Here is a 25743-nt window from a genome sequence, read left to right as displayed (position 1 = left end):
CAGGCAGTCTGGGTGGCAGATGAAACAGCCAAAAGCCATGGATATTTAGTTATTGGTTTGAGCAGCTGTTGGTCCTGGTTCTGGTTCTCAGCCCCTGTGTGAGATGTGCAGCACAGGAGCTGCTGGGGCTCTTCCATCTCCTGGCAGCCATTACATGCTGCCAGCACAAAAACTGTTCTTTCTTTGCAGTCCTTTCCCAGGCTCAGAAATGGATTTTCCTCCCAGCCACTGTCATTCAATTATCACCTCAGGAAATGCACAGATATAACTGATGATCCCTTTCAAACAGGCTGTGGTTTTCCACTCCTCCCATCCCTCATTCCCCTGCCTGCTGCAGTCATTAGATGTAACTTTGCCCATGTATATTTTATAGGGTGACCCTGACGCCTGTCGCTTTGAGGATGTGCACAGATAATAAGATTGTGCATGTAATGAAGGGCAGATAAATAGAAAAATGTTTACAGGATGGAGTGTGGTGCTTGGAAGTGCTTTATGGCTTCATGGCTGGCTTCTCCCAGGCACACCCCCACAGGAGCCAGGGTGCTTTAGGGATGAGAATGGGCTGGGATTGAGGCTCTGGGAGAGGTGGCCAGCAGCAGGGAAATGGGGTTTTGTTCCACAGCCTGAACTCAGCAATACCCAGTCAAGGAACTTAATTATGGAGCTGGTGCAAAAAGGGAGTGCAATTGAAGGGATAATTGGCATTGAGCAAATGCTGCTCTGGTATTGTGCTGCTGAACTCTCCTTGTACCAGTGCTGATGGGGAGGTGGGAGTGGGGAAGGCACAGTCCAGAGCAGACAATTCACTCCATGAACGTGTCTGGGTATTTACCCTGCTCTCCTTCTGGCCCTGCTGTGGCAGTTCAGCTGTTTGGAACTGGCCCTGAACAAGGGGCTGGAGGGAGATGCTGCCTGGGCCAGCTCTGAACCCCCCCAGGATTTGCTGTGGGCTGTGAAATGGAGCAGCAGCACCTTGAGCCACCTTTCAGAGGCATTTCAGCTCTGATCCCAGTGAGCTTCATCCTCTGGCCCTGTGTGTGTGCTGGGGGTGAGAAATCCCAGCAGTGCTGCAGAACTGGGCTCTGCTGGAGGGGAGAGGCTCAGAGGTGTGTGCAGCACCAGAGGCTAAACTTAAATTACTGGAGAGAAGAGGGGTCGAGAAAATCAGGATTTTTAACCCCAGAAACATTAATAGTGCAAGTTACAGAGGGAAAGCTGAGTAGAAAATAAATACTGAATGAATGCAGTGTGAGGCTGAGGTCCTGTTTTGATAACCCTGGGTGGCTGCAGCCCCAGAGATGCCCCTGGGATGCTCCTGGTGGCCCTGGGATGCTCTTGGTGGCCCTGGGATGCTCCTGGTGGCCCTGGGATGTTCCTGGTGGCCCTGGGATGTTCTGGTGGCCCTGGGATGTTCCTGGTGGCCCTGGGATGCTCTTGGTGGCCCTGGGATGTTCCTGGTGCCCCTGGGATGTTCCTGGTGCCCCTGGGATGCTCCTGGTGCCCCTGGGATGCTCCTGGTGCCCCTGGGATGCTCCTGGTGCCCCTGGGATGCTCCTGGTGCCCCTGGGATGCTCCTGGTGCCCCTGGGATGCTCCTGGTGGCCCTGGGATGCTCTTGGTGGCCCTGGGATGTTCTGGTGGCCCTGGGATGTTCTGGTGGCCCTGGAATGCTCCTGGTGCCCCTGGGATGCTCTTGGTGGCCCTGGGATGCTCCTGGTGGCCCTGGGATGCTCTTGGTGGCCCTGGGATGTTCTGGTGGCCCTGGGATGCTCCTGGTGCCCCTGGGATGCTCCTGGTGCCCCTGGGATGCTCTTGGTGGCCCTGGGATGTTGACCCTGGGATGTTCCTGGTGCCCCTGGGATGCTCCTGGTGCCCCTGGGATGCTCTTGGTGGCCCTGGGATGTTGCCCCTGGGATGTTGCCCCTGGGATGCTCCTGGTGGCCCTGGCAGTTCTGCACAGCCTGGGGAGCCACCACTGCCACTGCCAGGCTTGGGAATGGATAATGGTGCAGCCAACAGCTGTGAGCTCCTGTGGGCATTGGGAATCTGTTGATTAACAAAGAGGAGTCTCTGGAGGAAGAAGCCTTAATTACAAAAGCTTTCTTTCCTTTCTGGCCTGATGCAGAGAGGGGCAGCAGCTTTTAACTGGGGCTGAGCCTTAAAACAATGCCCCAGTGTGCTCTGCATTTGTTTGGCAGAACTCTTAAAGCTGGTACTTAAATCCCTAGAAATGGAGGGGAAAAGAAGTGTTTGCATAGAGCTGATAGCCAGGGTAAGTCCATAAAATGTTCATTATCTCATTTGCTGCCAGTTTGTGCAGCCTTAATTACAAACACTGGAAAAGATGAACAAATAAACTGCATGGATATGGTGAGTTAGATGTGGTGCAGGGAGAAGTTGCTGCTGGTTTTTTTGGGATAATTTAGATTTCTGTGTGGTTTGCTGAGGCCATTCAGGCAGGAGTGAAACAGGGATATGCAGCTGTAAGGAAGAGTGTTGAGGGCAAAAGGAAAGTGAGTGTTGAACACTCAGCCAGTCCTGTCTTGATAAGGATGGATAAGGCTGTTCAGCTGGAATTGTGGAGAATTTCAGAGGCTCTCAGTGTTGGAGCTGCTCACAGAGTTGAGGTTAATTGGCACAATCGTCCTTCCCACTCAGGATTGATCTGGGCCAGTTTATAAATCTTCTGTCTCTTTGTTGCCCTTCACCATAAAACTTCAAAAGGATTTGCTGGGACTTGATTTGTAAAACTCCATTGGCTTTGTCATCAAATGGGAGATGCTGTACAGTGAGTGAGTGTTGCTGTGTTACTGCAGATAATGTTTGTTTTGAAGGAGAGATTATTTACATCCAGCTCATGTATTCCTTTCCTTTTCTCCCCCTGACTTTGCAGTCCCTGCACTGGCTCTCTCCTCTCACAGTGATTCCATTACTCACCCATTATGTGAAGAATCAGTAGAGTTAAGAAGGGCAAATCATTCTCCTGGGCACTTGGAGGAGTGTGACCTGTGTGTTTGGGTGACATGCACACTGAGGTTATTCCAGTCTCTTCACTGCTTCAGGAACTTGGGAGTGAAATCCTCAGGTTCCAAGGTTATTTTAGCCCTCCCAGGAGTGGCTCAGCTCTCTCAGGACCTGTGGCAGCTCTTCAGACAGAATCTTCATTTGTGGGAGAGAGGAGCTGCCTCTTCCCTGCTGAGTGCAGGGCTAAGCAGGGTACCAGGACTCATTTACAGGAACAATTAGAAAGCATAAAGCTCTGTCTGACTGCAGGATTTTTCCACAACAAAATGAAATCCAGAAGACACAGATGGAGCCTCGGCTGGGTTCCCAGGAAATTCTGTGGCTGTTCCTGTGCTGGGAGTAAATTGAGAGCAGAAAACCCAAGGAGTCAGCCTGGCTTTGTTACACACCTGTCTCCTCTTTGGATTCCCACTTGCCCAGCCTGTTTGCCAGGAGTTTCAAATCAAAAACTGAAACCAGAGAGCTTAACCTTGCTCTGTGCAGAGCAGGGAAGGGGCAGCCAGCCTCCCAAAACTGGAGTTGTGAGCAGGGGCTGCTGCCATCCAGGAGATAACAAATGGCCAGAGGAGCTGCAAGGTGAAATGGCTGCACCTGTAAAATCTGCCAGGGAGCTGAGACCTGCAGGGGATGCCTTGGAGGGCATCCCACCATTTTTAATGGGTTTTTTTGTAGTGTTAAGTAAAATATTGCTTGATTTTTAAAAGCCTCTCTTAAAACCTCAGTAATGTGTTGGAATATTCTGGGTTGCTGTGCACCCAAGGTGGACATGAATCAGTGCTACTGACCAAGCTGCTGAGACTGAGTGCTTAATTAGAGCATGTGCAGAGGCACCCAGCCCCAGCTTCACTCTGCAGAAATCCCAAATTCACCTCCTGCAGCTGCCCCCAGCTGCTCCCCTGGGCCCTGCTGTGTTTTCAGTCCTTCAGCCTGTTCAGCCCTGCCCTGCTCACTCTGAGCCTGTCCCAGGTGCCATCCCAGTTTGGGCTGTGATCACCTCTCCTGGCAGCCCCTGCTTGCAGCTCTGGCTGTGATGGGAGGGGTGGCTGTTGTGAGATTTGTCTCCTCACAGTGCTGGGTGATTCTCTGCAGCTGCAGGAGCAGTGTAGGAGCTGCACACACTGATGCTCCAAACCCGTGTTCTGGTGCTGAGATCCAGCTGAGATCCAACCAGGGGATCCAGGAGAAGGAAAGCACTGGACACTGTTTGTACTGCAGGACTTTACAAAGAGCATTAGCTAAATTGAGTTGACTTAATAAAATCTTGGAGCATTCCAGAAAGATTGTGAATTCATTAAGGCCACAGCTGGACAATCTGTTCCCTCTGCTGTGCCCTGGCTGGTTACAGCCTTTGAGGAGTGCTGTCATTTACCTTTTCTCTTGCATTACTGCAAAGCTATTCCCCTCCCCCATGATATTTTTTTTTTCCCAGGCAGAGCTCGGCTCTGGGGAAATTAAACAGCAATTATTGTGTTTGCTCAGTGTGTTATACCCTAACAGATACTTGAGGGGAGGTTGGTGTGTGTGTGTGATGGGCTTGCACAGGAGCTGTGCTCTGCAGGGCTGCCAGAACCTTCTGTCCAGGGATGCACACCCAGCCTTGATCCTTTGTTTACCCAGGGCAAGACTAAACACCAGCACGGGCACGGCTCAGGTTGTGGATTTTGCATTTAAAAGCTGCTGATAAGAAGTAGGAAAGCAGGGCTGGGGGAGGGAGTGCTGTGGTGGAGGTGATTGCTTGGGGCAGGGATTGGGAATGGAGCTGGGAACTGCAGGGAAACCTGCCCTCTGTCAGCTCCTGCAGGAGGGGTCTCAGCCACATCTTCCTCTGCACAAATATCTGCAGAATGCAGCTGAAAGGAGATGAAGTGTGACTTTGTTCTGTGCACCTACAAGGTGGGGTGAATGGCCTTGGCAGCAGACTCGAGTCGTGAGCTCAGGGTGTGTTTCAGAATTGGGAAAGCTGAACTGGTGTTTCTAGTGAGGAGCAAAATCCCCTCTGCCTTGTGAAACTTGGGAATGTCAGTGTTGTCAGGGAAATGTGGCCTGAATAATGCTTCTCATTTTGCTCAGTGTGTGTTTGGGACAGTTAATCAGATTTTAAGATGGAAATGTGGAGTGTGTGTGCAGGAAGAAGGAGGTGGGGGTGTATTGAGTGAAGGTGAAGCTGCTGTGAGGGGAAAGGAAGGGAACCTCCTACCCACACTGGGAAAAGAAAAAGCTGGAGGGCATTACAGCATCTTCCCTGGATGTGGCACTTTGCAGTCACCCTTGGGGTTTCCACCTTCCTAATGAAGGATAAATGACAGGGTGTCACTCAGGGATGGCCCGGGCTGCTTTCCCTTGGCTCTTGGTTGTTGTGGCAATAGCCAGAGGGGCAGGGCTGGCCCCAGGGAGGGTCTGGTGGCCACAAAAAGAGTTTTGAGCAGCTGGGCCTGCCCTCCCAGCTCCTCTGGGATGTGGGATGATGTGCAGAACTGGTGGTGAGGAGAGGTGAGATCCCCGGGAGCAGAAGGATCATTGCAGGCCATTCATGGCCCAGCTCATGCCTTGTGTTTGCTTGCAGCAAAGGCCAGCAGCTAATTTGCAAGGCAGCCTTTTGTCCCAGGGCCTTTGGATCATGCTGGCCTGTGTTAATGTTTCAGGAGGCTATTGATTTCTGCAGCAGCTTTTGTTCCTGAATTTATGTGCCCTGGCTTTCAGCAGCACCTCTGTGCATGTTTGATTAAAGCTCCTTTGCCTCCTTGCAGTGAGGCTGGAAGCTGCTGCTGCTCCCTGTTTGGGGACCTTGCCTCAGTCCTTTGTGCTGCAGCTTGTGCCACCCCTGCAGCAGCAGCAGGGTGGCTGTGGTGCTGCCACTGGAGCCACCAGCAGTGAATGCCTGGGGCAGCAGGGGTGTCCTGGGGCCAGCAGGGCAGAGCTGGCCTGGAATTCTGTCCTGGGCTACCTGGGTGACTTTGCATCTGTGTGTGCTCCCCTCTGGCTTGCACAGCCCTTTCCTGAGTGCTGCTCTTGTGCAGGCTGGCCATGAGCTGGAAGTGCAGAATATTCTTTAGTCCTTTAATCTGTCCAGATATGGTAGCTGGGGTAAAACTGGTTGTTGAATAAATAGACTTTGACTTCATCTTTATCCGTGTGCAGTTGTGGCTGCACTTCTGAGCCAGTCTCAGGGGGGAAAAGCACTATGGTCATGAGGTTGGCATTTTCTATAAATATCCAGCATTTCTTTTTTAAAGTTAGCTTTATAATCTGCGTGTATAAGTTGTTAAACTTCCCTTGGGACCTGATGGCTTTGCAATGTGTAAATGGAGCTCTAATAGGTTCCCATTCCCTATTTTATGGTGGGAAGAGAACAGATTGGTTTGTACTCTGCTGTTGCCATGTGGCAGAGGACACATTAATTCACTGACATAAAGACCTGGGATTTACTGACTTGCTCCTTGGTGCTGGCACCTCCGATTTGATACAAATGAATTTATAGGTAAAAAATAACTGGTTTCATTTGCAAGAGAGTTTTCTGCCTGTGCAGAGCCCAGCCTGGCTCCTGGCACGGGCATGTCCCCAAGTGGACAGAGAGCTGGCCTGGCTGGACTTTGAGCCCTCTTAATGGCTCAGGGAAATGGCATTTCCAAAGCAAACACTGCAGGAGCAGAGCAGGGTGCTGGGCTCACAACTCCTGTCCTGCCCAGTTTGCCCTGGTTTGTGTGCTCATCACCAGCCACCTTCACATTCTCTGCAGGAAACACACTCTGTATTTTTAGTAGGGTTTTTTGTCCATCAGAATCAAGAATTGTAGGTAACATTTTGCCCACTTGCTCCTCCTCACCAACCATCACTTGGAATATATGTTATTTTAATATATGAATATGTGTTATTTTAATTTATAACACTCAGACATAGTTCAGATCTGTGGTGGAGATCAGTAGCATCATCCCAGTCTGTGGCAGCACAGATTAAAAATGATCTGTTCTGTCTGTTGCCAGAAATCACCATTGTGGTCTTGTTCTTTCTTCTGGGGTTTCTATTTTTGAATTAGGCACTGGTAAAATTCTTAAGTGTCTTAAATGTCAGCAGTTAATGTCTAGAACAACATCCTCCCTTTGTCCTGGGAGTGCAGGTAGTGGCTGTGGCTGTAATTGCTTGTTTGGGGCAGTTATTGGAGTTAACTCCTGCTCTGCCCCGAGCTGCAGCATTTCCCCACCGAGGCACAGGCCCGGCTTATTTGGTCAATAAAACACAGTTCAAAAACGCCCTTTTTGGGGGCAATTCAGGTATGTTTGTTCTGATGTTGGTTTTTTTTCAAGGGCTGGTTAGAACTTCTCCGTTTTTGCAACCTTGAAAGCAACAACACCTTGTTACCTTAGAGGCAGACGAGTGGCCAGGAAATGATGGGGTTTCAAGTAAGAGAAAAGAGATTAAACCACACTGCTGTTCTTTGGTTCAGCATTTGCATCCAGCTTTGAATGGCAGCTGCTGCACTTCCTGAATGTAAGCCAGATTCCATTATGCTGTGAAATTATCACCTCATTCTCTCGGTGTGCTCTTTTAACTGCTTAATTAATTTAGATGTGGGTATATATATTCAAATTAAACACGATTTAGTGTGGTAGGGTTGTGTTTACGGTTATGGACTTGTTGTTGAACATGTTCTTACTCAAAACTTCAGCTCCTTACAGAGGAATATTCAACAATACCAGTCTGTGGAATGTAGGTTGGCAAAATGGCAGAGTTTGTTTGGGCTGAGCTGTGTTCTGTCCATGCACAGCAGGAATTGGGGCAGGTCTGGGTGGCTGTAGCTGTGTTCAGTCCATGCACAGCAGGAATTGGGGCAGGTTTGGGTGGCTGTAGCTGTGTTCAGTCCATGCACAGCAGGAATTGGGGCAGGTCTGGGTGGCTGTAGCTGTGTTCAGTCCATGCACAGCAGGAATTGGGGCAGGTCTGGGTGGCTGTAGCTGTGTTCAGTCCATGCACAGCAGGAATTGGGGCAGGTCTGGTTGGCTGTAGCTGTGTTCAGTCCATGCACAGCAGGAATTGGGGCAGGTCTGGGTGGCTGTAGCTGTGTTCAGTCCATGCACAGCAGGAATTGGGGCAGGTCTGGGTGGCTGTAGCTGTGTTCTGTCCATGCACAGCAGGAATTGGGGCAGGTTTGGGTGGCTGTAGCTGTGTTCAGTCCATGCACAGCAGGAATTGGGGCAGGTCTGGGTGGCTGTAGCTGTGTTCTCTCAGGGGGCAGCAGGAGTTGGGGCAGGTTTGGGTGGCTGTAACCTTGTTCTCTGTGTGCACAGCAGGAATTGGGGCAGGTCTGGTTGGCTGTAGCTGTGTTCTGTCCATGCACAGCAGGAATTGGGGCAGGTCTGGGTGGCTGTAGCTGTGTTCTCTCAGGGGGGCAGCAGGAGTTGGGGCAGGTTTGGGTGGCTGTAGCTGTGTTCTCTCAGGTGGCAGCAGGAGTTGGGGCAGGTTTGGGTGGCTGTCAGGGCTCAGCAGAGCTGAGGAGCAGAGGTAGCAGGGGATGCTGACAGTGACACAAGGGCACCCTCTTCTGAAGCTCCTGGTGGAGCCTGATGCTTCCCAACCTTTTTCCTTTCTGAGGGAAGGAGTGAAAAAGCATTTATTTACTTATTTTTGTCCTGTGCAAAGCAAACAAAAACAATGAGGATTTTTTCTGTGTGTTTTCCCTAAATATTTCTTTTTTTCCATCTGAAACACGTCACGGTTCCTCCTGCAGCAGTCGCTGTGTGCCCCCAGAGAGGCAGGGCAGGCAGGGAGCTGCCAGGGGGGCTGGCAGGGTGTCTGACAGAGTGTCTGTGTTTCAGGGAGAGCTGATCACCTTCTATTACTACTGGAAGAAGACCCCCGAGGCTGCGAGCTCGCGCGCGCACCGGCGCCACCGGCGCCAGGCCGTGTTCCGCCGCATCAAAACGCGCACGGCCTCCACCCCCGTCAACACCCCCTCCAGACCCCCCTCCAGCGAGTTCTGTGAGTGCCCCTGGCTGCAGGGGGGCTGGGATGGGCTGGGATGGGCTGCAGGGGGGCTGGGATGGGCTGCAGGGGCACTGGACTGGGGCTGCAGGGGCACTGGGATGGGCTGGGATGGGCTGCAGGGACACTGGGATGGGCTGCAGGGACACTGGGATGGGCTGCAGGGACACTGGGATGGGATGTAGGGGCACTGGGATGGGCTGGGATGGGCTGCAGGGGCACTGGGATGGGCTGTAGGGACACTGGACTGGGGCTGCAGGGGCACTGGGATGGGCTGCAGGGGCACTGGGATGGGATGTAGGGGCACTGGGATGGGCTGGGATGGGCTGTAGGGGCACTGGGATGGGCTGCAGGGGCACTGGGATGAGCTGCAGGGGCACTGGGATGGGCTGCAGGGGCACTGGGATGGGCTGGGATGGGCTGTAGGGGCACTGGGATGAGCTGTAGGGGCACTGGGATGGGCTGCAGGGGCACTGGGATGGGATGTAGGGGCACTGGGATGGGCTGCAGGGACACTGGGATGGGCTGGGATGGGCTGCACCTGCCAGGGGACACCAGGAAATGGAGTTGGGGTAGTTCCTGCTCTGCTCCTGCTCCATCCCTGCCAGAATGGGAGGTGTCTTTGGTCACCTCATGCTTTGTGCAGTCCTCGGGCATAAAAGATCCTGTAAGGGTGGAAATGCTGCCCTGGGGTTGGATTTCCCTCCTCTTCTTCTTGGTGTTGTGTTGTATTTTGTCCAGGGTTGTTACAGTAATGGGAATTGGGAAGCACAGAAAGGAGGAGGGAGTCCCTCCTGCCTTTGGGAGGGAATCCTTTCCATCCTCCTGGGTGACTCCTGCCTTGTGCTGGAGCTCAGCACTGTCCCAGGCAGTTTTGCTTGGCCCTGCCTGGAGCAGAAGTGTCATTGCACAGGGTCCATACAGGGATAGAGACCCTTGGCCATGGGGGAGAGGCTTAAACTGTGGGGTTGAAATCTTTGTAAGAGAAAAGGGGCTGTGCAAGGCAGATTGGCAGATGTAGAAATGAACATGGGCAGCTGGAGGATGTGGTGAGCAGGCAGAACACACAATTCTGGCCAGGGTGGAAGGGAGGGGGCAGGAAAGGGCTGGGAGCTTTTCCCTGCTGATCTCTGTGTGCACAAGGAGTCTGGACTCCACAGCCCAATCCAAAATACTCAGCATCTGAGAGCTGGTGGCTGGGAGGACCCATCCTTGTGGATCCCACTGCAGGATGGGAATAAAAATTCACTTAGCAAAAGAAAGCAAGTGCTAGCCTGGGGTCAGCTCTGCAGTCAGGGTTTGAACACCTGCAAGTATTAATGTAGGAATTACAGCAGTGGTAGCTATTAAATGTAACCCTGTGTTAATTTGAAGGGTAACGAGTTGCTGACAAATGCTGATGGCAAGTGCTGGAGAATCTGTAAGCTTTAATCCATAAACTGTAACCTGCATGTACAAAACATCCTCTTGGAGCCCTTAGAAAAACACTGCTCCTGTATCAAGGACTTCTCTGCTAATTAAAGATTTGAGCAGAAGAAGCCAGAGGGCTTCCTGCTCTTGCCAAATTACAGCCCTGTTATGTTGTGGATTTATAGTGCTGGGGCTAGAAAAATGCAGTGCTCTCAAAAGGGAAATATTTACTCCTGAGGTGTTTAGAAGGTAAGATACAGTTCTTGTGATGTCTGCACATTTTTAGTGGTTTAGATGCCGCTTTTGAGCTCACAGATGTGTAATCAGCTAATTTACCACAAAGGAAGGGGACCCTTTGTATGTCCTCTTCTTCAAAACATGACATTTTTGCAGTGTGAGTTTGCTGCAGGTTAAAACTTGGAGCTGTGCAGTAAGGACAGGAGAGCTGGTGTTACCCTTTAGTGCTTCCAAAGGAATCACATGTTTTTCCAACACATCCATTGTATGTAAGCATTGATTCCTCCTGCTGCTGGGTAACAAAATAAAAACCAGAAAAGCTGCTACAGGACCTGTTCATGGGATCTTGTAGGTTTTAAATATAGAATATTTGATTTTAAATTTGACCAGATTCTAGAGAGAAACCCCTTTTTCTCTTGGAAATGGTGAGTTTGGAGCACAGCCTCTTGACCATCACCATAGATGGTGTCTGAATGACAACTCAGCTGGCAATGTGGCAGGTGCAGAGTCAGAGGTTCCAGGAGTTTTGTCCCTTGGCACATTCCTGGGATCCTTTTTAACCTGCAGAGTGGTGAGGTCTGGGTTTGCTCCGTTGGAAAAATCAGAACTAATGGCCGTGCAGGGCAGGGTGGGCGTGGGGAGGCACCATCTATTTCACTTAATTGTAGCCAAGTAGGAGGAAATAGCAAATGCTGCAGATGTTTATTTTCCATTTTGCTCTTTGTGCCCCCTCAGTGGACCTGAGCTCAGCCAGTGAGGATGACTTTGACAGCGAGGACAGCGAGCAGGAGCTGAAGGGCTACGCCTGCCGCCACTGCTTCACCACCAGTAGGTGCAGGGCTGCTGCTGCTCCCTCTGCTGCTGCTGCAGCAGCTCCACAGCTAAAATATGCAGCCTTCCTAACACAGCTAATCAGCCTTTGCCAGTGCAAATTAATAGTGCAGTGACAAAGGAGAAGCCTGAGGTAGACATTCAGACAGGAATAAATCTGCATAATCCATAATCTGTGTAATCAATTTGTGACACAATGAATCAGTGTTGGGCTGTGGCTGTCACACACTAAAGCTCCTGAGCCTCAGCCCCGTTCCTGGGGCTGTTCTGGAGGTTGCTTTCAGCATCATGAAATGCTGGGGCATTTGCAGATGGAAGGGGGAGCCCCAGAATGGGGAAGGAAATAAGAGGTTCAGAGCTCACTTTTCTTGCAGAAACCACAGCTTTGGAGAACAACAGCTGCTTGTTAGCTGCCAGGTAGAACAGATAAGGCTTTTTTCTGTACCTCAGAGCTGTCCTTTCTTAATATTGAGGATGTGCACTGGCACAGGACAAGCTTCTCCAGAAATTACTCCAACTTTGTTACCTATAGAAAAACAGCTGTTTTTGAAGCTGTACCCTTTTTTTAACAATTGCCTGTGCTGGTGCTGGTGCTGTGTGAGTTGCTGAGCTGTTGCTTTCCTGCCCCAAGCCTCCAAGGACTGGCACCACGGCGGCCGGGAGAACATCCTGCTGTGCACGGACTGCCGCATCCACTTCAAGAAGTACGGGGAGCTGCCGCCCATCGAGAAGCCCGTGGACCCCCCTCCCTTCATGTTCAAGCCCGTGAAGGAGGAAGATGATGGCCTCAGTGGGAAGCATAGCATGAGGACACGGCGCAGTCGAGGCTCGGTGGGTTTCACCCTGAGCCCTGGGCTGGGCCTGCTCCTGCACTGCTGTGAGCCAGGGGAGCTGGGCTGAGCTGGGGCTGTGCCCTGTGCTCCGAGGGGCTGAGCTGGGGCTGAGCTGGGGCTGTGCCCCGTGCCCCAAGGGGCTGGCAGGGCTGTGCAGGCTGAGCTGGGGCTGTGCCCCGTGCCCCCAGGGGCTGAGCTGGGGCTGTGCCCCGTGCCCCCAGGGGCTGGCAGGGCTGTGCCCCGTGCCCCCAGGGGCTGGCAGGGCTGTGCCCCGTGCCCCAGGGGCTGGCAGGGCTGTGCAGGCTGAGCTGGGGCTGTGCCCCGTGCCCCCAGGGGCTGAGCTGGGGCTGTGCCCCGTGCCCCCAGGGGCTGGCAGGGCTGTGCCCCGTGCCCCCAGGGGCTGGCAGGGCTGTGCCCCGTGCCCCCAGGGGCTGAGCTGGCTGTCTCCCCCAGATGTCGACCCTACGCAGTGGCAGGAAGAAGCAGGCTGCCAGCCCCGATGGCCGCGCCTCCCCCATCGCCGAGGACGTTCGCTCCAGCGGCCGCAACTCGCCCAGCGCCGCCAGCACCTCCAGCAACGACAGCAAGGCTGAGTCCGTCAAGAAATCCAGCAAGGTGGGGATCCAGAAACCCCCTCTGGGCTCTGCTGCACAGCTGAGCAGATCGCTGGAACCCGGGGGTCTCCCGGGACCCTTTTCCCTGTGAGGGGCTGCACTGGGGCAGCTCAGAGCCTCTTTGTGCCTGGCCACGGGGGATGGGGTGACCAAACCACTCCGGTGGCCCCACATAACCTTTGTGCCCTCACAGTCAAGTAATCCCTCCATTTCAGATGCAAATGCAAGCATTAAGCTTAGGGGAGTAATGCAGATCAGAAATGTGTTTAAGACAAGTAGACAGTTTTGGGGATTTTTTGTAAGTAGTACTTAATCTTTGTTTACAAAGAAGTATGAGCATTTAGTAATTGAGTCTGCTTCTGCTTCTGTTTTTCTGGAGGTGTATTTGCTTGATTGTTCAGAGCAAGCTGACAGTTGAGTCTGTTCAGATGAATTAAGTGCCTTTCCAAGGGATTTCTAAAGAAACAAAGCCACATGAAGCAGGGAAGGCTTACCATTAAACAGTGTGAATTGAGAAGTAGCAAGTTAAAAATAAATATTACAAAAAAAAAAAGTCAAAATGAGTATGGAGCAAATTTTCACATTATAAAACTGAAAACTTGGCAGAATTTAAAGTTAGGTAATGGCATGATGCACAGAGCTTTTCCAGGCCATGGGAGAAGGTAGTAATCTCAGAATAGCTATTCACTGTTGGCCCTGTATTTGAGGGGATCTAAAAATATTCCTCTCAAAATATCAAGAGTAGAGCAAGACTTTCATGTAGCTGAAGGAGGCTTATCCTGGCTGCTGCAGAAATTCTGGCTCTGTCTTGCACCAGTGAATAAGTGGTGTTGGTCCCTGTTAGGAGGGTGACCTGGGCCACTTGATCTGCTCTGAGTTCTGATGGCCTTGGTCCTGCCCAGCCCTGTTTGGAATATCCCTTCATATGAGGAATGCTTTATGCACTTTGCCTTTTTCCTGCTAGTCTGATGTGTATTGGATTGCTCTTACATGACTGTGTCGAATCCTGAGTTCTGCTGCTCCTTCATTTGTGTTAAATAGGGTGGCCCTGGCCTACACTGAACTTACTTTGCATTTGCACTGCTGGTAACTGTTGTGTTGTGCTCCCTTTGTGGCAGAAGATAAAAGAAGAGGTGTCTTCTCCTCTCAAGAACTCCAAGAGGCAGCGGGAAAAGGCAGCGTCCGACACGGAAGAGCCTGACAGGTCCAATGCCAAAAAATCCAAAACTCAAGTGAGTCCCACTGAGGAGGGAGTATTTCCTCTTAGGAGAATGGTTTGAGGTGGGGAGGGGGTGCAAATCTGGTAACAAACTGAAAACATTAAATCAGCTTAAGCCATAGCAAATTGTAACTTAATCTGTGGCTGGAAAGCGACCAGTGTTATAATGTGTTCCTTCTGCTGCAGTGATACACGGGATAAATCCAGAAGTTGGGTTTTTTCTTGTTTTAATATTGATACCAGCCATATAGGAATACACTGGATTGTTCTCCACTCCTTCCCTCCATTTTTTTAAAATTTAAATTTGGGTTTTTGCCTTCTGTGACAAATTGAAAGACCACCACTGGAGTTGTCACAAGGAAAATCTTTTCCACTGCTGGTCACTCTCATAGAGAAGTGTTTGCTATGTTCAGCAGGACCCCTGCTGTATCTCAGTTTGTTCTGTTGCCCCTGGGAGCTGTGGAAGGATCCCGGTCCTGCCGTCTTTGCTCTTCCTTGGGTATTAGTGTTCAGAGGGTACAGCCAGGTGTGACAGAGCCCGTGCTGTGGCACACAGGAATGTCCTGCTGCGTTTCCCTGGCACAGGGGTCACTGTTGCTCTGCCCCCAGGAGATCAGCAGGCCCAACTCCCCCTCGGAGGGCGAGGGCGAAGGCGAGAGCTCCGACAGCCGCAGCGTCAACGACGAGGGGAGCAGCGACCCCAAGGACATCGACCAGGACAACCGCAGCACGTCCCCCAGCATCCCCAGCCCGCAGGACAACGAGAGCGACTCGGACTCCTCGGCCCAGCAGCAAGTGCTGCAGGCGCAGCCGCAGGCGCTGCAGGCTCCCGGCGCCCCGGGCCCGGCCACGGCTCCCACGCCGCCGCTGCCGCCGCCCGGTGCCGCGCCCGGCGCCGCGCCCCGCGCCCGCCCAGCCGTCCCCGCCCGCGTCCCAGCCCTCGGGGCAGCCGCCGCCGCCCGCGGCCCCCGCCGCTCACTCGCACATCCAGCAGGGCCCCGCGCTGCACCCGCAGCGGCTGCCGTCCCCCCACCCTCCCCTGCAGCCCCTGGGCGCGCCGCAGAGCCAGCAGCCCCCCGCGGCCCCGGCGCAGCCCCCGCTGCACGGCCAGGCCCCCGCCGCCCCCCACGGCCTGCCGGCCCAGCCGCTGCTGCCCCACGCCGGGGCCGCCCAGCCCTTCTCCCTGCCCGCCCCCGCAGCTCAGTCTCAGGTGCCCCTCCAGACGCAAGCCCCGTCCCACTCGCACTCGGGGCTGCAGGCGGCGCAGCCCGTGCTGCCCGGCGCCGCCTCGCTGCAGCCGGCGCAGCCTCCCCGCGAGCAGCCGCTGCCGCCCGCCCCCATGGCCATGCCTCACATCAAACCCCCCCCGACCACCCCCATCCCGCAGCTGCCCGCCGCCCCGGCCCCCCACAAGCACCCTCCCCATCTCTCGGGGCCGTCCCCCTTCTCCATGAACTCCAACTTGCCTCCGCCGCCCGCTCTGAAGCCTCTGAGCTCGCTGTCCACTCACCACCCCCCATCCGCACACCCTCCTCCCCTGCAGCTGATGCCTCAGAGCCAACCGCTGCAGTCCTCGCAAGCCCAGCCTCCCGTTCTGACCCAGAGCCAGAGCCTGCCCCCTCCTGCCGCTCACCCCCCCTCTGGCCTCCATCAGGTTTCCTCCCAGCCCCCCTTTTCTCAGCACCCCTTTGTGCCCGGGGGTCCCCCTTCCATCACGCCTCCTTCGTGCCCCTCCACTTCCACGCCGCCCACCGTGCCTGGCATCCCTCTGCAGACCCCCATCTCCACGTCAGCAGCCTCTAGTGGGACGGTGCCCGTGGTGACAGCCTGCACGCTGCCGCCCATCCAGATCAAGGAGGAGGTCCCAGATGAGGCTGAGGAGCCCGAGAGCCCCCCACCTCCACCCCGGAGCCCCTCCCCAGAGCCCACGGTGGTGGATATCCCCAGTCACGCCAGCCAGTCCGCCAGGTATGGAGCTTTCTGTGCTCTGCTTTCACTGGTTTTGTATTCCACTGTCTGTCAACCAGTATGGTGCAGTTAATTTTCTCCTGGCTTTCATTTGGTCTAAGCATAGAATGGTATTTTTTAGTTTGGACATACAGCTCTCAAGTCCCACAGTCTTGCACCTCTCCCAGGACTGAGCTCTTTCTCTTGTGTTCCTTTCAGGTTCTATAAGCACCTGGACCGTGGCTACAATTCATGCTCCAGGGCAGACCTGTACTTCATGCCTCTGGCAGGATCCAAACTGGCCAAGAAGAGAGAAGAGGCCATCGAAAAGGCCAAAAGGGAAGCGGAGCAGAAAGCCAGGGAAGAGAGGGAAAGAGAAAAAGAAAAAGAGAAGGAAAGAGAGAGGGAGCGGGAGCGTGAGAGAGAAGCTGAAAGAGCTGCGGTAGGTCCAGTTCTGGCTGGGAGATGGGAAGGGAACTGGTGGCTGGATCTGACCTGGTTGGTGACTGCAGGATGCAGGAGCACTTCAGTCCTCTCAGGGGGTCTCTGAGCATGGAGCTGTGTGTATGGACTGAAATCCAGCCTGCTCTGAGCACCTCCCAGCCTGCCTGGGACTGTCCTCTCCTCAAAGGAAATGGAGAGTTTCTGCCCCTGGTCTGGTTCTGTGGGGAGCCAGAGCAGCTGGGCAGAGCTAGGCCAGGAGTTGGCATTTACCCTTCAGTAGGAGAGCACAATGCAGATACAGCAAGTGCCTTTGTGTCCCTTGCACTTCGGTGCAGGCACAGAGTGCTGTCCTGGAGAAGGCTGCAGGCGGAGGGGAGGTGTGTCTGTGTGTCTGTGTGTGTGTGTCTGTCTGTCTGTGTGTGTGTGTGTCTGTGTGTCTGTGTGTCTGTCTGTGTCTGTCTGTCTGTGTGTGTGTGTGTGTCTGTCTGTCTGTCTGTGTCTGTGTGTGTGTGTAGGTGTGCTGCGAGCCCCGAGCACTGACCTTTGCTTCTCCCCGGTGTTGTGCAGCAGAAGGTGTCCAGCTCCTCTCACGAGGGCCGCCTGGGCGAGTCTCAGCTGGGCGGGCCGGCGCACCTGAGGCCTTCCTTCGAGCCGCCGCCCACCACCATCGCGGCCGTGCCGCCGTACATCGGGCCGGACACGCCGGCGCTGCGGACGCTGAGCGAGTACGCGCGGCCCCACGTCATGTCCCCCACCAACCGCAACCACCCCTTCTTCGTGCCCCTCAACCCCACGGACCCGCTGCTGGCCTACCACATGCCGGGCCTGTACAACGTGGACCCCGCCATCCGCGAGCGGGAGCTGCGCGAGCGCGAGATCCGCGAGCGCGAGATCCGCGAGCGGGAGCTGCGCGAGCGCATGAAGCCCGGCTTCGAGGTGAAGCCCCCGGAGCTGGACGCGCTGCACCCGGCCACCAACCCCATGGAGCATTTCGCCAGGCACGGGGCGCTGACTATCCCACCCACGGCGGGGCCTCACCCCTTCGCCTCCTTCCACCCGGGCCTGAACCCCCTGGAGAGGGAGAGACTGGCGCTGGCGGGGCCGCAGCTGCGGCCGGAGATGAGCTACCCGGACAGGCTGGCGGCCGAGCGCATCCACGCCGAGCGCATGGCCTCGCTCACCAACGACCCCCTGGCGCGGCTGCAGATGTTCAACGTCACCCCCCACCACCACCAGCACTCACACATACACTCTCATCTACACCTACACCAGCAGGACCCCCTACACCAAGGTGAGCCCCGGGAGCTGGGCTGGGAACGGGCCCGCTCTGAGCCTGCGGCTCAAATGGCAAAATCCCTGTCTTGGTGTCCATGCTGTGCTTCTGTGATGTGCAGCTTCTGTGGGAGTGATGGAGGATCACTGCAGTGATCTTCAGACTCTCACTGTGAAATGTGTGCTGGTTCCTTGTGGGTTGGCAGCACCTTCCAGTTCTAATAATTAGTAGTCTCAGAAATGAATCTGTGCCTTGCCCATTTCTGAAGCAAGATACATGGTTACTGCTCTTGAGGTCTGGAGTCCTCGAGATGAGGCACTTGGCAGAAATTTTGACATTTTCTGGTGACAGACTGGAGAGGATGTGGCAAGCCAGGCACGAGGTGCTGCAGCTGCCAAGGAAGGTGGGGTGGAAAGTCACAGTATTTAAAATGCAGGCTCTGGTGTCCAGCTACTAATGCAGTGTTTGTGCAAGCAAATGGAACCTTCTTTGCCCTGGAGCAGTGTCCATGAAATGTGCTGGGGTGCCCACTGTTGGAGGGAATGTGAGCACTGTTGCAGAAGCCAGATTGTACAGCAAGGAAAGCAGCAGGGTGCTGTGAGATTCTTGAGGGCTGGGGAGTTGCAGGTAGGAGATGGCAGTGCTGGATGTATCAGCATTCCTAAAGCTGCTGAGGCTGACTGCAGAAATCACAGATGGGCTCAGTTGCAGGCAGGTTTGCAGAGCCCTGAGAGCAGAGGAAATTTGACATAGGCCGTGTCTGTACGAGGATTCTGTTGCCAGGTGAGTCAGTCACTGTGCCCTCTGTGCAGGTAAGTCTGGGTGCTCCCCAGGTGCTTGTTCTGAACAATGGCTTGTACATTGTCCCTCCCAGTGCAGAGAGAGGCTGGTGCACACACAGCCAAGTCAATTCACTGCCAAGTCTGTGTGTTTGGGAAGTAATTTGGCTTTGTGCTCTGCCAGGTTTGAACACAGTGAGGGGCTCTTGGGTGGTTCTTGCTCCAAGTGGCCCCACTGGTGCTCAAGGCTGTTAAAACCCCTCTGTCTCCTTAGACTGGGCATGAACAGAGGGTACAGTGACCCCACATTTTGTGCAGCAGCTGAGGGAAGTGTTGTGGCTCTGTGTTCCTTTCCCCAGCAGCTCTCTGCAGTCCCCAGGCAGCTGATGGACACTTTCTCTCCTTCTCTCCCAGGCTCAGCAGGACCTGTTCATCCACTGGTGGATCCTTTAGCAGCTGGACCCCACCTGGCACGTTTTCCCTACCCACCTGGGACCATCCCCAACCCATTGCTAGGGCAGCCACCTCACGAGCATGAAATGCTGCGACATCCAGTCTTTGGTGAGAGCATTTCTGGTCCTTGGCAGGGGTTGGCTTTGATCTGCAATGTCAGTGTGGGTGCGTGTGGGGCTGTGCTGGGGTGCTGAGGAAGCAGAGCAGGCAGTGACAGCGTTCCCTGCCCGCAGGAACTCCGTACCCGCGGGAGCTGCCCGGCGCCATCCCCCCGCCCATGTCGGCGGCGCACCAGCTGCAGGCCATGCACGCGCAGTCGGCCGAGCTGCAGAGACTGGCCATGGAGCAGCAGTGGCTGCACGGGCACCCGCACATGCACGGCGGCCACCTACCCAGTCAGGAAGATTATTACAGGTGAGGCTGCAATGAAGGCTTTGGGGACATGGCAATTACAGCATATTTCTCCACATTGCTTCTTTTTTTCCTCTGAATTTTGGCCCCTCTCGCTGTGTACTGAGCCCTGATGCAGTTACAGGTGAGGCTGTGCTGAGACCTGGTTTGGGCAGGAGGGAAGCGAGGTCCAGATTGCCAGCACAAGATGAGAGTAGTTGAGTCTCCTAATGCAGAATCCCCTCTGGTTGGGGTTTTTATTTTTATTTTTATTGGGGTATTCAGTACAATTGCTGCTTCCACATCTCTTTCTGTTCCTTGGGAGCAGCAGAGGGTGGGCAGGGCTTTGTGGAGGAGAAGGAAGGAATTGAGGAAATCCTAAGGGCTGGCTGAGGCAGTGGGGAGTTGCAGTGTGAGCAGCAGGGGTCCAGCAGTGCCCCTGCACAGCCTGCAGCAGAGCAGTCTCCTGGCTCTGACACCTCCTTTGTTGTGTTAAAATGAGTTTTCCTTCTCTTTGCAGTCGACTGAAAAAAGAAGGCGACAAACAGTTGTAATAAATTATTTATTTGTAACGTTGGCTATGGAAACCCCAGTCCTTGGGAAGGAGTGGAACATTTTTACATACAAGAAGAGCTACAAAAGGAAAAGAATATCTTATAAAGATTTCTTTATATATTTAAAACAGAAGCAACCACCCAACAAGTAGAGACTTATCAGCATAGTGTTCATTTGTAGAGAAGATTTCTCAAGACTGGTGTGGGTCTCCCTGCATGAAAACGTATTCAGAAGCCTATTGGAAATACAGGACTGTGTGGAATATTCAGAGAACTTCCTGCAATCTTGGTTTTTTTTTTTTTCCTTTTCTTTTCTTATTAGTTTGTTTTCAGTAGGTGCTAGAATCAGGTTCACAACACAAGTCACTGTGCGTGAAGGGACACTCAATGCATCTATAGGTAATTAAAAAAAAACAAGGATTGCAAGTAGGTGACATAACAAACTCTGAATCCAAGTGCTATAATAATAAAAAATCTACTTTTATTTTAATACATTGTAGGAAATCTTCATAATTTTAAAGAGAGCTCAGTTCTGCAGCATGGCTTTTTAAGTCTGTAAATAACTTTTTTTGGGTAGAGGGGAGAAACAAAACAAACAAACTCCAGAAACGTTTATCTTGATTTTCAGTAACATCACAAATTGTGAATTCCTACCTGGTATTGACAGAATACAGAGTTGATTTTTTAATAAAAAATATATATATAATTATCCCTTTAATTAAAGGGAATGATGGGTATCAATAATTTCAAATGGGTAAAAGCTTGAAATTTGGTTTGATATCAACAATAAGCATTAAAGGGATTTGCAGGGATAATGTTGCAAATGACTGTTTCTGTTCTTGGTTTTTTGGTTGGTTTGGTTGTTTGGGGGTTTTTGTTCGTGTTCCATCTCTCTGTTCTGCAGCTGATTTTGTTGATTTGGGTTTCTCAGCAGCTCAGATGTCCCTTGGACCCCACTGGCCCTTTTGATGCCACCTTCAACAGTTCATTTTCAGTGTGGCCATAAAACACTTCTTTCCTGTGACCTTCTGAAACTTCATCTAGCTCCATTGGGTTTAAACTTTGGGCAGAAAGTTCAGAGAAACAATCTGTTCCAAAAATCTCTTTTTAAAGATGTTCCATGGCTCAGACAGTGCAGCCACAGTTCTGTATGCACGTGCATACTTTGGGAGGACGTGCTTCTCCTGGCCTCCTGTTCGATAAGTTCTTAAGAAAAGAACTTGGTGTTCATTAAGTTGTGTTGCAAAGACAAGTCTGTTTTTCTATTTGACTGTTTTAAGTTTGGGTTTTTATAAGCAGAAACTGTTTTAAGTGCCCCAGTGTTTGTCCCCCAGGGACTGAGTGCTCTGGGATGAGCATGACAGTGACATTTAGTGCCTCCCAACCCCTCAGTCCCTGCAGGGCAGCTCCTGCTGGCTGCTTCCACCAGCACGGGGAGAGCACAGGAGTCAATTCACAGTGAGCATTAATGGACACAGCTCTGCTTACAAAGCAGATTTTGATCTTTTGCTCCCCAGTTGTGCCAGAGTTTTTCTGTGCTGGAGCAGAGGGTGACGTGACCAATGGACATCTGAACCTGCTGGTCATTTTTTCCTGCTGGTGCACAACTCCCCCATTCTCTCTCTCCACTCCTGAGTGCTCTCTGCTGTTGTAGCCTGTTCAGTGTGATGGTTGTGTCCTAGGACTGTACTGAGCCACTCTGATGAAGTTGTAGTTAATCTGCTGCAGGCACAGTGCTCATCCACCTCCTGCTGCTCAGCCCAGAGCTGCTGGCAGACAGGTCAGCAGTTCCAGGCCCACTGAGGCAAGGGCAGAGGGGAGAGTGGGGGGTTTTCAGTGGATTTTCCCTTTTTCCTGTGCTCCACTGCAGGTGTGTCAGTGCTGAAGCCATGCTGGGCTGTGGAATCATCCTGTGAGCTGTGGCTGAAGGTGGTGGCAGGAGCAGGTTGTGTTTCTGAGGTGGGACCACGAGGCCAGTCCAGCATGCAGGGGGTGAAGTGCTGGTCCGTGGCTGTGGGCAGGGATGGGGTGAGGATTTCCCTTGTGGATCAGGGGTGGTTTTTGCTCATGGCTGAGCAGCCAGGAGGATGGGCCTGCTCAGCAGAGGGTGCCTCACTTTGCTTTAAAGGTCTCATCAGGCACTTTTCAGTTCAGTCTCTCCCCTCCTTTTGTTTTACTTTGTGGAATTGGGGAGTTTGGGAGAGTTCAGCCCCTTCAGCCGTTTCTTCTGACCCTTCTCTTGCTGTTTTTTAGCCATAGTTCTTCAGAAAAATGAAAAGCTAATTCTCTCCAGTGGTCTTCCCTGTAGTCTTCATTTTTCAGCTGAAGTTGCAGTCTGTGCTAAAGCTGTTCATTTATTTTTTTTTTCCCAGAAGAGCATTCTAATAATTTATGGGAACTTTTTTGTTCACATCATTCAGCAAATAAGCACTGAAATTATTTTATCCCCAGTGATTAACTACAACTTTACCTGCAGTGGCTTCTGAAGCCATCTTGGTGTTCGATGCCATGTTAAAAAAACAACCCAGACCTTTTGATTTTCTTTCAAGAAATCTCTCTTACTTTTTCCTCTGTTCCGAAAGTTTCTTTTTAAATTTTGCTTTAGTGTTTTTGAAACGTCTCTCTTGTTCTATGTCGTCATGGTTGAGCTTGTTTCACTGCACCGTTAAAGCAGAGTGTACATTCTGACTGCTACATTTATATATATCTTGAAGCTTAATGTATATATGAGTAGTTTGCCATGGGATAACACAGTGTAAACAGAGTAGAAACCCAGAAATCGTGACTTCTGTGTTCTCTCCATTTGAGTATTTTGTAATTTTTTTGAAATATTTGTGGACATAAATAAAACCAAGCTACACTACAGCAGCCAGGTTTTGCCTGCAAGTGAAATGTGTCTCTTGATTGTTGTTGGTGGGAGAGGAGCTGCTTTCACCTGGGATAATGTGGGATGCTGGCATGGCCACCTTGTCTCGGCTTAATTTCTTCCCTCTTTGAAACATTTTTATTTATTACACAGTACACAAACACCAACATCATGTCCAGTTCCAGTTCTGTGTCCTTGAGTGCTCAATTTTCAGTATAATACACTCTGTACATTGTTTTTCCTGAGGGATGTTATTTGTGCCAGTTAAACACAACTGATCCAGGGCTGGCAAGAGATGCCTTCCAGAGGGGTGACTGCAGAGAGGGAGATGCACAGTAACTCGCTTTGCTCATTTTCTGAAAAGCTGAAATTCGCCTTCACATTCCATCAAGTGATGTTTGTGTGCCCCGTGGTGGCTCCCCCAGGCAGAGTGTGACTGCTGAGTGCTCAGGAGTTGGTGAGGATCAGCATCTCCAGAACTGTGCTGGGATGGCACAGAGCAAATGTCTGCTCAGGAAGGAGGTGGGAAGGTTCCTTCGTGCTCTGCTTCTGCTGTGTGATTATTGTCTATTTAAGAAATAGGTGCTTTGACTCCAGTTGAGGGAAATGGTTGCTCTGAGCACAGTGAGGAGTGTCCTGCTGTTGGAGGGAGCTCAGGGCAGCCAGACACGGCTTCATGACAAATGGCATCAGAGGCTGCTCTATTTATACCCTCTGGCATTTTATGAGGGGAAGGTCAGCTCTTGTCGGCTGGAAATAGCTGCTGAAAGTGCTTTTTCCGAGCCTGTGCTATTTATTTTGACATTTTGTTTTAAATTCCTTGTGCTCAATGTAGGACTGGAGTGGGCTCAGCCTGCCCTGTCCTGCTTAACAGGTTTGAAGTTTCCCGACCATAAAATGATGAATTCCACAGGGACGGGGCTGAAGAGGACTTTTACCTCTGGGTAAATTGAACAATGCAGTTACTGAATTGTGGTTCTGTGCTAATGGGGTGCTGTGGCAGGGTGGGAGCTGGAAGCCATCGGCTCCGTGGCACCTGCAAATGGCAGAGTTCCTGTGAGGCCGTGTCAGCTCCAATACATGGGTAGGATTTGATCCCCTTCAGAATTCCATGGAATGGGGTGGGTTGGAGGGGATCTAGAGACCATCTCCTTCCAAACCCCGCCATGGGCAGGGGGCTTGCTTTCCCCACCTGGATTAGTTCAGGGATATAACGAGGAGATGAGGGAAAGGCAGGTGCTGTGAGGGGCTCCAGCGCCTGGTGACAAGCAAAGGCGGGAAAACCAAAATCCGGGTTCTTTGAGGGACTCCTGCACCTGTTTAGGAGGAGAGGAGGAAAGCCGGGCGAGGAGGGATATCTCAGGTGTTATGAAGGATTTCTCAGGTGTTATGAAGGATTTCTCAGGTGTTGTGAGGGATTCCAGTGCCAGGTAACGAGGAAAGGCCGCTCAGGTGTTGTTTGTTGAGTGATTTTGGAACTTTGAAGCCCCGAAGCCACTTTGGGGGAGTTGAGGGTGCTCTGAGGGGAGGGCGGGGCTGTGAGGAAGCGGGGCCAGCGCTGAGGAAAGGGCGGGGTCACAGCTGAGGGAAGGGTGGGGTCACAGCTGAGGGGAGGGTGGGGCCATTTCTGAGGGAAGGGCGGGGTCACATCTGAGGGAAGGGCGGGGTCACAGCTGAGGGAAGGGTGGGGTCACAGCTGAGGGGAGGGTGGGGTCACATCTGAGGGAAGGGCGGGGCTATTTCTGAGGGGAGGGTGGGGTCACAGCTGAGGGGAGGGCGGGGTCACAGCTGAGGGGAGGGTGGGGTCACATCTGAGGGAAGGGTGGGGCTATTTCTGAGGGAAGGGTGGGGCTATTTCTGAGGGGAGGGCGGGGCTATTTCTGAGGGAAGGGTGGGACCATTTCTGAGGGGAGGGCGGGGCTATTTCTGAGGGGAGGGCGGGGCTATTTCTGAGGGAAGGCGGGCTATTTCTGAGGGAAGGGTGGGGCTATTTCTGAGGGGAGGGCGGGGTCACAGCTGAGGGGAGGGCGGGGCTATTTCTGAGGGAAGGGCGGGGCTATTTCTGAGGGGAGGGCGGGGCTATTTCTGAGGGGAGGGCGGGGCTATTTCTGAGGGAAGGGCGGGGCTATTTCTGAGGGAGGGCGGGGCTATTTCTGAGGGAAGGGCGGGGCTATTTCTGAGGGAAGGGCGGGGCTATTTCTGAGGGAAGGGTGGGGCTATTTCTGAGGGGAGGGTGGGACCATTTCTGAGGGGAGGGTGGGGCTATTTCTGAGGGAAGGGTGGGGCTATTTCTGAGGGGAGGGCGGGGCTCAGCCGGCAAAGCAGCACGTGAGGGATTCCAGAAGGTTCTGGAAAAGCCGAGGAAAGGCCTCATGTGCGATCTTTTTCCTGCTGTGCCATGTAAAGGTGTCAGGAGGGCGGTGGAGGGAGCTGAGGGCAGCCAAAGAGAGCGCTGGGGCTCCGTGTCCCTCAGTGCTCCTCCATCCCATCTCCCCGCTGTGTCCCTGTGCCCCCAGGCCAGCCCCGACCCTCACCCAGGGCCTTCCTGGCCCTGTGGCTGCACAGGTGCTTGTCCCTCTATCCCTGCACAAAGTCCCAGCTGATTCCCATCCCTTGTGCTCCAGGGGATGGGTGAAGCTGAGACAGCCCCGCTGGGTCTGTGCTGGGTCTGGCCTTCGGTGGGTTTCTGAAGCAGGAAAGAGCCTTTGGGGGTCCCTGAATGTCTAAGGCAGCCTTTGCAATCTGCTGTGCTGCTCGTGTCCTTCTTTAATTAAAGCTGATTGTTCTCGTGGCGTTGACTTTGCAAAAACAAACTGGAGCAAAAGATAAAAGCAGCATAATGCAAACCGGAGATCCCATGTGGACAATTTAGCCAGGTTATTTTTTTATTCTTT

The 25743-nt window shown here is 52.9% G+C and overlaps 1 protein-coding gene across 1 annotated transcript in view; it reads left to right on the top strand.

Annotated features, from left to right (window-relative positions):
• Positions 1-22875, top strand: part of RERE (arginine-glutamic acid dipeptide repeats) — a 174409-nt gene extending 151534 nt beyond the window's left edge. Inside the window, 12 exon segments of the mRNA XM_079326262.1 lie at positions 8834-8996; positions 11382-11474; positions 12109-12308; positions 12764-12925; positions 14043-14156; positions 14753-15025; positions 15027-16111; positions 16310-16532; positions 17105-17825; positions 19001-19147; positions 19273-19453; positions 19950-22875. Coding sequence (XP_079182388.1) covers positions 8834-8996; positions 11382-11474; positions 12109-12308; positions 12764-12925; positions 14043-14156; positions 14753-15025; positions 15027-16111; positions 16310-16532; positions 17105-17825; positions 19001-19147; positions 19273-19453; positions 19950-19983 — 3396 coding nt within the window. The 3' untranslated portion in view covers positions 19984-22875.
• Positions 22876-25743: the final 2868 nt, after the last annotated feature.

This window comes from Erithacus rubecula (genome assembly GCF_903797595.1).
Source record: "Erithacus rubecula genome assembly, chromosome: 24".
Taxonomy (NCBI): Eukaryota; Metazoa; Chordata; class Aves; order Passeriformes; family Muscicapidae; genus Erithacus; species Erithacus rubecula.
Note: the sequence above shows the minus strand (reverse complement) of the source record. Positions and strands in the feature narration are given on the sequence as shown.